Here is a 13363-nt window from a genome sequence, read left to right as displayed (position 1 = left end):
CAGATCTGCTAATTTTACGAATTGCTTTTAATTTTATTAATTATTAATTATTATGGAAAATTATATAAGTTATCAGGGGATGGACCTCCGACGTATAACTTAAAATGGTGTAACTGTAACAATTGAGCTGCCATATATTAAAGATTAATTGTTGTCAAACGGGATTAATTAAGTATTTATTTACTATTTTAAATGTCGACACCCCTTACAAAAAAATCTATGTATACCCCTATTCGTGTTTATGACATCGTTTTTGGTATGGAGTGCTTTACCTCCAAAGTGAGACTTTATTATACGATTTCGAAATAATCGGTTCCAAAGGAGGTATAGAGTGAAAAAACATTTAAACAAAAAATATAATTATTTGGTCGGCTTAGGCCCAAAGCAGACAATATCACTAGTGAGCTGAAACGTTACACATAAATGAAATGTTCAGTCTATCAGTTTGATTGGTAGTTGCAATTAATTGATTAATAAAAATCTCCTGAATTCATCAATAAATTAAACAAGTTAATTGGTTGTAAAAAGAGTAATTCCAATTAAAATATACACAAATTAGCACAAAGTTACTAAAAACAAGAATATTCAAGTATAGCTTACTTTTAGGAATTGCAATAAGTAGGGCTATAAAACCCTATAGTGTATAATAGTAATAGACCACTACCATCATCTATCATTGTGATGTGAAATTTCATTGCAATTGGGAGAGAATGGAAGTCTTGGAAATTTCCATTCCTCAATCATTTGATATTATTTTATTTCTTCTTGTGTTTATCATTCAAGCAATGTATGACCATGCATTGCTTCCCTAAATGGTTAAGGATTTTTTTTAGTGTTCTCTTTTTCAAGAAATGTTGTCACGGATAGAGGCAAAGTCAGGATTTGAAATTATGGGTTTGAGATTTTAATCATTTTTAAGTTATTGAGTCTAAATTAATAAATTGTACATGTTTAATTCAAGCGAATACAGAATTTGAATCAAAGCTATTGGGTTCGGCCGAACCCGTAACTCGCTCTCTAACTTCGCCCCTGATCATTCATGGAGATTTCTCTAAAATTGAGACTGCTTGGTGCGAAGTACTGTCATCCCAAAAGGTTCGGTACAACTAATCAATAACATATTCAGTGTAATCTCACAAGTGGAATCTGAAAAAAATGGGTATACACAAACTTTACCTCAGTGGTGGAGCTAGGAAATTTAGTAAAGGGTGTTCAAAATTTAATATTTATTTTTAAAAAGTAATTTTTGATATACATACATAGTATAATTTTTATATACTCAATATAATTTTTGATCTATATACATAGTATAATTTTCTATGTACTCAGTACAATATTTCGATCAAGGGCGTTCAAGTGAACACTCTTCATTCTATGTGGCTATGGTCCTGCTTTGCCCTTGTCTTGCGTAAGGCAAAGATATTATCTTTGATAGACCATCGGTTGTTTTATAAACTGTTCGATTAAACAAAATTGAGCAAATATGCCCCTTAATATCCGAAATTAAACAACTTTATCATTCGTTAGACTTTGGATATAATCTTACCCTGCCATAAGGAAAAAGTCTCGTTTTGTCCTTGACCTCCAACATAGTTCCAATCTGAAGCTAATTTTAAATCATAAGCAAAATTTTAGAGTAGCTTTGAACTTTTTTATTCGATGAATTTGGACATGCGAAATATACTCATCTCATGTTGCAGTTCCATTAATAACAAAGACAAAATTGTGCAATTTTGAGTAGTAAAGAGACAAATTTGAATCTTTTTTAAAGTTAAACAAGGATCAACTCCACTTCCAAATTGTTACCATTATCTCAACTTTTATGATATACTTTTCTTGTTAGTGTGTCCTTTTAAAAAATGATATATTTATATATTAGAAATGACTTAATTTCAAAATTTTAAGTTCATTTTTAATGAGATAATTTATAGTTACATAAATAGCTACGATTTATATTGACCAAGTTTTAAAAGTTTTTCTTAAAAAAAAAAAATTGTGTCAAAGTGTAGAGGAAATAAGCTTTTCTCTAGAAAATACATAGAAATATTATAGGTGCCGTAATCACCGGCAACTTGATTAGCAAAGATTGTAAAGTGATTAATTCCTTTTGTACTTAATAATTATGTCTTGGCCCTCTTGGGATTAACAAGGAATATTTTGTTGAAATTTTGGTACATCATGTTAGGAGTATTTTCTTTCAACTTCCAAATATTCATCTTATCTTAATATTTAATGAAAAATAAAAAACAAAGATGATGAAAAAGAAAACTAGCATCGATAGTTTTTTTTCTTTTAATTTCATGATTTCTTAGATGGATGCAACTTTATCCATTGGTATTTCGACTAGAGTGAATATTCCATATTAGTATCTTGAAATTCATAAGTTCAATTAAATTAAACAATTGAAAAATGTATATATTAGTAGAAAAAACAAAACCCACCAGATATTTTTTTTTTCTATTTTTAAAAAATATTTTATTATTAATGAAAGTATTAAAGGACAAATCCTACCCGTTAAAGATATATATGGACACATGAAACTAATCTAAGTTAGTACTTGAAAAATGATAGATGGACTCTTTACCTTCTTTTCCCATTGCCAACCTCAAGTCTCACTCGAAGAAAATTAGATAGATATCTGTACTTTATCATAATTAATATATATTTTTTCGGTTCATTAAATCACATACCATAATGATTATATGATTTAATATAAACAGTGGAGTAAGTCTTTTCCCACACCCAAAAAATAAAGGAAAGAAATTAATGTATTTTGTTCTGCATTTGTTTTTTGTTTTATACCGTCAAACCTTTGTATAACAACCATCCCCTGTAATAATACTTATTAAAATGGCCAATTTTTTTTTTAAATCAATTTTTCATGTTATGTTATAGTGTATGTTCTTTGTACAACACTTCACTATAGCAGATAAAAAATTTCGAAACAAACGACGATGTTATAGAGATGTTTGATTGGATATACGTACATAGACTTACTATAAATATGAATTCCAAATTTTCTTTTCTATGCTCTTCATCTCTCTCTCTCCATTGTCTGTGCCAAAAAGAACACAAAAACAAACAGAAAATTTTGAAAAAAGTAAAAATTTTGTATGGCCAAACGGCCCCTAAGTCCCCCCCCCCACCTCCCCCCAAAAAAATCAAATTAATGTATTTCGTTCTATTTTTATTTTTTTCTATAGAAGGGGACTTAATATTGGAGCAAGAATAAAGTTGTTTCTTTGTGATTTATAGGTCACTGGTTCGAGCCGTGGAAGCAACCACTAATGTTTGAATTAGAGTATGCTGTCTAAATCATATCCCTTGGGGTGCGGCACTTCTCTGAACCCTAAGTAATTACGTGATACTTTAGGCATTGAGCTGCCCGTTTATTTTGTTGTGTGTTTGTTTTTTCTTATATATATGTACATAGACTTACTATCCCGTGGAAGCAACCACTAATGTTTGCGTATTTTCTATTTTTTTTCTTTAGAAGGGGAGTATTGGAGCAACAATAAAGTTGTTTCTGTGTGACTTATAAGTCATGAGTTCGAGTCGTGGAAGCAACTACTAATATTTGCATTAGGGTACGCTATCTAAATCACATCCCTTGGGGTGCGACTCTTCCCTGTACCCTACATAAACACAAAATATTTTATGCATCGAGCTGCCCGTTTATTTTGTTCTGTGTTTGTTTTTTGTTATATATATGTACATATACTTACTATAAATATAAAGCCAACTTTCTTTTCTATGCTCATCATCTCTCTCTACATTGTCTGTACCAAAAAGAACACAAAACCAAAAAGAATTTTTTTAAACCAAAGTCATGTCAAGTCTACTTCTTCAATCAATAACTTTAGTTATTGTTATTTCTCTCTTCTTACAAACAGAAACTGTTAAAGCTGAGTTTGTGGTAAAGAATGTTAGTAGCAGAGGAAAAATGAGCTGCAACTTATTTCAAGGAAAATGGGTAATTGACACTTCATTTCCTCTTTACCAATCTTCAAGTTGTCCTTTCATTGACCCAGAATTTGATTGCCAAAAATATGGACGCCCTGATAAAGAATACCTCAAATATGCTTGGAAACCTGATTCTTGCAACTTACCCAGGTATCTATAATCTATTTCTATTTAGTCCTTTCAAAGAATGATTCATTTCCAGATTTAGAAACAATATAACTTCAAACTTTAAGAAAGATAGTCTCGACGTAACTAGTAAAACTGTTGTTATGTGACCAGAAGGTCACGAATTCAAGCCGTGAAAATAACTTCTTGCAGAAATACAGGGTAATGTTGCGTACAATAAACCCCTGTGGTCTGGCTCTTCTCCGAAACTCGCGCATAGTGAGAGCTTAGTGCACGAGACTGCCCTTTCTTCCCGTTTCAAAAAGAATAAATCTATTTCCATTTTAGTGTCTTTAAAAAAGAATGACTTCTTTCTAAATTTAAAAATAATACTAACTTTAAACTTTTTATTTTGCCCTTAATTGATATAATATACTACCACAATGTTTTGGACGATAAATTTAAAAGTCTTTCATTCTTTCTTAAGCTTCGTGCTCGGTCAAATAAAGGTGGATCGATATAGCATATTAGTACCGGGTTTGTCTGAACCCACTATTTTTTACGCTGCGCATAAATGTATATAAAAATTTACTAAAATTACAACAGATATAGTAGTATATAAGAATCAATAACTTTGAAAATATAATGGAATCACTATTAAAAATCTTAAAGGTTGAACCCATAAAATTTAAATTTTGAATCTGTCTTTGCGGTAAAAAAGGTCATTCTTTTTTAGACGGAAGAAGTATACCTTAATATGTATAGTAAGAGGTGAAGCTAGTTAAGAGTAAAGGTAGTTTAGTTGAATCTCTTTCCCGGAAAAAATTATGTAAAAATGATATTTTTTGTTAAATATAAATTGTTGAATCAGCTTAATAAAAGAATTATTTTAGTATTGTGAACTTTCACAATTGCTTTAGATCACAAGTTCAATTCAGACTATAACTTATCTTTTTCTTTTTAAACTTGGCTTTCTTACTTTTTATGAATGGTTATTTAAGTTGCCTTTTAAGCACGGTCAATGTCAATATACACAAGTTTAACTCCCAAAAGAGGAACAACCAAAAAATTCAAAAAAAAGACACTAGAAAAATATGGAGGTCGAGTATTAGAGTTGTAAATTAGGAGGCAGTTGAGTTTTGTTTTACTTCGTACCTTTATGAGAATAGTCTGGTAGGATTTTATAGCTAGTGACAATATTGTATCTTACTATTTTGCTTTTCAGTGCAGAACCTATTTACTAGCTATTGCTTTTGCTTTGCATCTTTTTCTGGATTTCATGTTGTTCCTATTTTTTCTGTGATTTCTGTGGTGCTACTAATATTATTTTCCTTTGTCTTTTTGTTTTCTTGAGCCGAAGGTCTTTCGGAAACAACATCTCTACTCCTTCTGAGTAGGGGTAAGATTTGTGTACACACTATCCTTCCCAAACCTCACTAGTGAGATTTTATTGGGTTGTTATTGCTGTCGTTGTAATACTATAATTGTTTTTTTTCTTGCCCTTTCCAAGATATTGGTAGATATTGGTGTCGCTATAACTTTTGTTTTCTTTACTTTTTATTTTATTTTATATTTTTGCAGATTTGATGGAAAAGATTTCTTGAAAAGATGGTTAGGGAAGAAAATTATGTTTGTAGGTGATTCATTGAGTTTGAACATGTGGGAATCATTGGCTTGTATGCTACATTCGTCGGTGCCAAATGCAACCACTTCTTTTACCAGAAAAGAGGCAATTTCTTCTGTGACTTTTCAGGTATTTTATTTCTCCTTTTTTTCTTCTTTCTTTTTCTTCCATTTTGGTAATTTTAGGTGTTATTATATGTTTCATTGTCTAGTAACGGTAACTATTTTTCTACTCTCACAAAGTAGGAATAAGGTATACATACGTACAATCTTTTCCGAAGCCCGCTAATGAAATTACATCGTATATGTACTGTTGTTATATATTACATTGCACCACTAATTATAGATTCCATAACTTTACTTTTATGTACGTAATTCTATGATACACGTATAAATTTTTGTCTTGTTGCGATATACAGAACTATACCGAATCTACCATGCTGGTATAGATCTGTAATAAATAGTGGAGCCAGAATTTTTATTAAAAAATATTAAAATTTGAAGAAGTAAATACGCAAAAAGGTCAATAGATATGATATATAATATATATGATAGCAAGGTCAATAGATATGATATATAATATATATGATAGCCCGGTGCACAAAGTATCCGGCAAGGACCATATTTCTAGGATATGATATAGACAACCTATCCTCAAACATTAGTGATTATTTATGCGGTTCAAACAACTCGTGACATGTAAGTCACACAAACATAATTTTACCAATTGCTCAAAAGGCTCTCTTACTTTTTAAAAACAAAAGTTACTTTGAAGCCAAAAGGCCTTTTTTTTATCACGAAGCCAAAAGACCACATGTTTTCTTTGTCTCTATTTTTTAAATATTTTTTTATCTTTATCTTTAAGAAAAAAAAAGACCTTTTAGCCTTTGCAGAATGTCAATGGGAGACAAAGATTTTTATGGATTTTATTTGTTTTTAATAGAGTAAAACCCGTGACTTGTCAGAGGCGTGAACAACAATTTCAACATTTGAAATGCTCTTTCCCATTAATTTACTCTTTTGTTAAGCATAGAGAAACAAAAGTTTATTTTGTTGTTCCTTTTTCTTATCGGAGCAATACCATTTGTTTTACTAACTTTTTATTTATAAATTACAGTATCTGTTTTATATTAGGTAACGATATCGATTTCATTTCTTTTTTACTATCCTTTTCATTTTGTGTAACCGATAGAGGTGTTCATAAAAATCCGAAAAACCGAACCAAATCAAGCTAAACCGACAAAAAAAATTAGTACTTTTTAGTTTGGTTTGGTTTTGGTTTTGAATTTTAAAAATCGATCAAATTTGGTTTGGTTTTGGTTTTAATCAGAAAAAACCCGAAAAGAACCGAACTAAACCGACTATAGGAGTAACTATTTCAAATTTATTATTACACCTATATATATGTATATTTTTATACAAAGTTTAAAAAATTTTATGGTAAATTTTAATAGTTTGCACTTTTAGTACAGTTCTTTACTTTTACATTCTAGTTTGATTGATAGTTTTCTTTTGTTAAATGTAAGAATCCATTTTATGTTAAAAATAATATATTTTTAATTGAGTCCTTAAATTATTCATCACTATTTGATTCAATTATCATCAATATATCTTGGTAAATAATAGATTTCTCAAAGGGCAATTGATTTGATAATGTTACATTGAAAATGTGGTCGCCGGAATATGTGTTTGGCAGTGTTGTCTTATATTTAAGAAAAAACCCGACATAAACTGAATCGAGAAAAAACCGACTTAATATTTGGTTTGATTTGGTTCTAATATTTGAAAAATCAACTTACTTGGTTTGGTTTCTTTTTAGGGAAAAATCGATCTAAACCGAACCATGAACCCCTAATAACCGATATTTCCATTGTTTGAGTAGTCAAAAAAATTTCTTTTGAGTACAATACTTTTAATTTTTTTGAAATATACTACATTTTATATAATTTGTACAAAAAAAAAATATTATTTTAAATAATTAGATGAATATATACATGAATTCATATCGAAAATTAAGTAGTTTCTCCGCCACATGTTACTTTTGTCCATTTCTTGAAATTTTAAGTCAACAAAATATTCGAAAGATCTTTAGTCTTTGACATTTTAAATATTTTATTTTCTTCATTTTAATTTATGCGATCCTATTTGATTTGGTATTATATGTGGTTCCCACATCTTGAAAATGATATGTTCGTTATTTAGTTATGTTACCTTTGCTAGAACATTGTCATAATCACTTGTAGCTGTAGGTCCAATCTTTCATGGCACTTTTTATTAATGACTTTTTGATTGTCACTTGTTAGGGTATAAATATTTCATATCCTTTGCCAATTCTAGCAAAATGCTCAAACCAAACACTGAAAGGCATTGCTTGCATGCTTATATAAAAGCTTATGATATTTCTTGTTGGCAACTTGTGCTCATATTTATTGAATTTTAAAGGGTATTTGGTTATATGTGTCGATTGGAGATTTCTGTTTTATATCCCATTATATAATTGTCGTAGTTATATTTTACCCTTCTCATACGAGATCCGTAAAGTATAATCAGAGGCAGACCCAAGATTTTAAAGTGGTAGGGGCGTTATTGTCGAATAAAGATTTATCAAATGCTAGAGTCAGAATCGAACTCACGCAGCGCACTAAAAGTCAAGTTGTGCTCCTCTAAATCGACCAATATAGCTCCTAAGATTAACATCTTAGGGTGCCAATCAAAATATATACTTGTTATTTTAGATATATATATATATATATTTTTTTTTAAGTTATCGGGGATCGGTGACCCCCTACCCAAAGGGAAGATCCGCCACTGAGCACATGAGATCAATAAATAAAACTCGAGAATATTGTAGTCATTTTCAAAGATCAACATTGGTTTAATCTTTACCCCCACCCCCACCCCACCCACCCTTTCTTTACCTTGATATCTTTTTATGATTTGCAGGATTATGGAGTAACTTTATTTCTTTATCGAACCCCATATTTGGTCGATATAGTAAGAGAGAACATTGGCCGGGTGTTGAAATTGGATTCTATTCAACAAGGTGAAGCTTGGAAAGGAATGGATATGCTGATTTTCAACTCTTGGCATTGGTGGACTCACAAAGGAAAATCTCAAGGGTAACATTTTTCTTCCTCCTTTCATCTCTCTTTAACGAAACTGAAATGATGCTTGCATCAGGGTAGACTGTCTACATTATACTCATTGGGATGTGACCTTTTCTTGGACCCTACATAAATACATGATGCACGAAGCATCCGGCTGCCTTTTTCATATATAGACAAAGATAGGGGGACCCCAATTTTAAAAGGTTCCCGACCTGGCAGGTCTGACCCGACAAACATAACATAGGCAGAATCTTTACACAAACAGTCGACTGGATTTACTGTTTACTTTTTAAAAACTGGTATACATAGATTATACACTAAAGTTACATATATCATACATTGATTATACATATATTATACATCCAGCAACTATTTATAGTTTAAGCAGTTGGGTGCAAGAGTATTTAGGTTAATAGCCCGTTTGGCCGAGCTGCAAAAATCAGCTTATTTTGAGAAATACTTTTTTTTTAAAAGTGCTTTTCTCAAAAGTACTTTTGCACTTCTGAGTAGCAATTAGTGTTTGATCAAGCTTTAAAAAACTGCTTCTAAGTGTATTTTTCTCAAAAGTGCTTCTCAAAAAAGTGCTTTTGGAGAGAAACTACTTTTTTCTCATTCTCCTCAAAAGTACTTTTTTTCTTTCCAAAAGCTTGGCCAAACACCTCAATTTTTGGCCAAAAGTACTTTTGGCAAAAAAAAAAAAAAAAAACACTTTTGGCCTAAAATAAGCTTGGCCAAACAGGCTTTAATTCTTCAATACAGACAGTCATACCTACTACTGGCGATGGTAGTTCAAACCCTTCTCACTCGTAAAAATGTAGAGTACTTCTCCGTTGCTTCAAGACCCCCTTTAAGAGATAATCGCGATATATATATATATATATATATATATATATATATATATATATATATATATATATCCTTCCTGTTATAACCTTAGACCTTAGTGCGACATTAAAGATTAAACTGTAAAGAAGTCTAAAAACCATGGTAGTAACCAATTTCTAATGTTGTAGATGGGATTATGTGCAAGATGGCTCAAAAGTGTCAAAAGATATGGACCGTTTGATGGCATTTTACAAAGGCCTAACAACTTGGGCAAGATGGGTTGATCAAAATGTTGATTCTTCCAAAACCAAAGTTTTTTTCCAGGGCATTTCTCCCACTCATTATATGTAAGTCCTCACCCCCTTTAGTTTCCCTAACACTTTCCACATCCATGCTCTCACAAAAACAATCATAAACTAGACATACATTAAAGATTTAAACTTTATGAGTTCGAGGGCAAAATTCTACTATTATTCATGTGATTTACTGGATTTGATTTAACACATATATAAGGTCTGCGCCAAAACAACTGAATTTGGATGAAACCATAACATGTACACTAATAGCCTGATTAATCAAACATCTAAAATCAACTTATTTTGAAAAGTGTTTTTCAAGAAAATACTTTTTGAGAAACAGTTTGTGTTTGACTAATTAATTTGAAAGATATTTTGTGCCCTAATTAATATTAGGGCAAGCTTTTAAAAATGTACTTTTAAATGTATTTTTCTTAAAAGTGCTTTTGGGGAGAAACTACTTTTTCATGCTTCTCAAAAACCGCTTCTGCTTCTACTCAAAGCACTTTGGCAAAAAAAAAAAAGCACTTTTGATAAAAAATAAAATAAAAAACCTTGGCCATATAGGCTATAAATCTCTGTTTTGATCATCATAGGGCTTTAAAAATGCACATTGAACTAACATCATATGACTTTAAAAATGTCTCATTTTGACCAGTGGTAAAGAATGGGGTTCCTCAACAAGGAATTGCAATTCAGAGCAAGTTCCATTATCAGGATCAACATATCCAGCAGGATTACCAGCATCTGCAATGGTCGTTAACAAAGTATTAACTCGGATTAAGACACCGGTTTATCTCCTCGATATCACATTTTTGTCACAATTAAGAAAAGATGCTCATCCTTCAGCTTATAGCGGCGAGCACCCTGGTGTTGATTGTAGCCACTGGTGCCTTCCTGGATTGCCTGATACTTGGAACCAGCTTCTTTATGCTGCATTGATTATGTGAGGATGAAATTAATCCTCGTATTGTGTTCTACTTGTGGTCTTCATTTTCACTTATAGTCAACGGCTGCAGTAACTCTAACTGTCCTAAGGTGGTGAAATTCCTTGTCGCATAAGTAGTGACCTGCATGAATGGTGTAACGACACTGTCTATTAATTGTATATTTTTGGAGCAATTGGATGCACATTACAACAAAGAGTACAATAAAGAGTAAAGACTCCTCAAATAGTTGTTTGTTGTTAATTATTTGTTTGTTTTCATAAATATTATTTGTAGCAAGACTCAATTATAAAGTAATCAATGAATTGAAGGACAGAAAATTGTTTGGAGATGTAATAAGTTAAAGGGCCAAGGGACTTGTGATTTGTGGTCACACAATGTTAAGATTATCTTTGGATTGTTTTAACTCAATACAAACTTTCTTCTACTGAGTTTTGAAAGTATGTACTTGGATTTTGGATCATATTAAATGTGTGCGAGTCAAATATTTATTCGTTTTCCTAACTTCTTTTTAACCCGATCATAAACATAGGGTCGAAAAACCCGATATACCCTTTTATTAGAGCGTATAAAGGGAAAAGAGCTCTTGCATCGTTAGCTGCTTTTCTATCCGATCTAACCCGCTCATTTAGCACTACATTTTGGTGTATAAGTGGTATCCTTTTAGGGGTCATTTGGTATGAGGTATAAAAAACTTGTTGCGGCCAAACACACAAGCAAGTATACACGGTCGTCAAGTAATAAAGTAACTAAAAGCCGGATGTCGAACCCAAAAGGACTTGTGATTAACTATTAACTAAATTAGTCTATCTTAATTATCTAAACAAGAATTAAACCTAGAAGTATTTGATTTTAAACTAATTAAATAAAGAAATATAAATAATGAACTTTGAACAGAAGAAGAACATATTTTTATGTTATCAATATGATGAAAACGATCTAGAGTTATGGGCTATCTAACAATCATATTGTATTCTTCAATTAAATTGATTAATTAATTTATCTGGTTTATTGGTTGACAAAGTTAATATTGCTCATAAGAATCTGTCGAGTTCTTACTCGCCTATTCAAGCTAACCTAACGCCTATATGTCTATGGAATTAGAACTAACAAGAACACATTTATAATTCCTGTAAATCAACCAAGCAAGACAATTAGGTATATGTCTATCCTAACCGCGAATCCTTTCCCTGATACCCAGGTTCAAGAACTTGCTCTACTCAATCCTATATGCATTTTAGAATTTTCACTTTCGAGTTCAATTCTAGATTCGTAGATAGTATTTAATTGGTGATCAAACAATCAAATAATTTAGTGTAGAATTGAATAAATAAACTAATACGATAAATCAAGAAATCAAAATTAATATCCAAATAACAATAATTATGAAAGAACCATAACCCTAGAACGCGAAGTTTAGCTCCACATAGACATGGTAGCCGAACAACAAATCATACAAAGAAATATAAAAATTACAGTTTGGTGGAAGAAAAGATGAAACCCGGCCTCCATGGTGGCTCTGTGCTCTCCCTTGTCAAAAGATACTCTCAAAAACATCCTCCCTCCATTAAAATAGGTTTAGGTTGGCTTTTATATGAGTTGGGGGCGTCTTGGGGTCAAAATAACCGAGTTATAGTCAGAATAAGACAACTTCACGTTCCGAGCGTCCAGGGCAGTGTGGGGAGCTGGCCCTGGCGCCCAAAAATTTCAGCTGCTATAAATTGCGCCACAGCCAGCGCCCCACACTGCCCTGGACCTCAAATTTTTTATTGTGCTTTTTCTTCCCAATTTTTCTCTAATTCGCGCCATTTCGTTCCGAATTGTTCCTAATGATTCCTACACATAGAAATACCACAAATGAGCACAAACTATCATATTATGCATCTCAAATCTTCGAGACATGAGCCAAATGCAAGGCGATGTATATCAAAATATATATACATTAAGCTGATTATCAACACCCACACTTAAACGTTGCTCGTCCTCGAGTCAACCAACAAATAACTCTATCTTTGAACACTCTACTCCAATGACCATAGTTGATAGCAACAATTAAACTCTAGCATATGCAATCACATAAACTACCCTCTGCTTATGCCATTCTTCAAAAATATTCAAACAAAGACAATATGCTCACAACAATCCTAGCCTTAAAAACTGATTCAATGTTCCAACACTCATGGCTTGAACACTCAACATCCTAGAGAAGTCTAATAATGTTACATATTCCTCGTGAAACCATGTGCCCTCACAACAAGAACAAGAGGGTAAGTTGAATCCACACATTCGACTCTCATGATCAAATATAGTTTAGGGACTCACATATATCAAAGAAAATTACTCACTCTCACAAAAAAGTCACATGCACGCAATTGGTACCATAGGCTTGCCCTTAATGTAAATCTCTACTAATGTAAGCTCGCTCGATCTAAAATCAGTTAGGACTTTTTCATGGTTGTAACGTGGGCTAAGGGAAGGGTAGGATATATATATATAT

At 31.8% G+C, this 13363-nt stretch overlaps 1 protein-coding gene across 1 annotated transcript; it reads left to right on the top strand.

The window, feature by feature from the left end:
* Positions 1–3752: 3752 nt before the first annotated feature.
* On the top strand, positions 3753–11297 carry LOC104237598 (protein trichome birefringence-like 38). Its single transcript, XM_009791773.2, has 5 exons — positions 3753–4113; positions 5650–5821; positions 8635–8810; positions 9812–9970; positions 10578–11297. The coding sequence occupies exons 1-5, from the start codon at positions 3830–3832 to the stop codon at positions 10867–10869; spliced, it is 1083 nt and encodes a 360-aa protein (XP_009790075.1). The 5' UTR covers positions 3753–3829; the 3' UTR covers positions 10870–11297.
* The last annotated feature ends 2066 nt before the right edge of the window (positions 11298–13363 follow it).

The sequence above is a fragment of the Nicotiana sylvestris genome, chromosome 9 (assembly GCF_000393655.2).
Source record: "Nicotiana sylvestris chromosome 9, ASM39365v2, whole genome shotgun sequence".
NCBI lineage: Eukaryota > Viridiplantae > Streptophyta > Magnoliopsida > Solanales > Solanaceae > Nicotiana > Nicotiana sylvestris.
The sequence above is the reverse complement of the archived record's forward strand: the minus strand, read 5'-3'. Positions and strand labels throughout refer to the sequence as shown.

What these genes read in the sequence shown, in the direction of transcription:
- LOC104237598 (XM_009791773.2), top strand. Translation starts at nt 3,830, where the DNA reads ATGTCAAGTCTACTTCTTCAATCAATAACTTTAGTTATTGTTATTTCT. An exon ending in GATTCTTGCAACTTACCCAG is followed by an intron (nt 4,114 to 5,649) that starts GTATCTATAATC and finishes ATATTTTTGCAG; the next exon opens with ATTTGATGGAAAAGATTTCT. An exon ending in ATTTCTCCCACTCATTATAT is followed by an intron (nt 9,971 to 10,577) that starts GTAAGTCCTCAC and finishes CATTTTGACCAG; the next exon opens with TGGTAAAGAATGGGGTTCCT.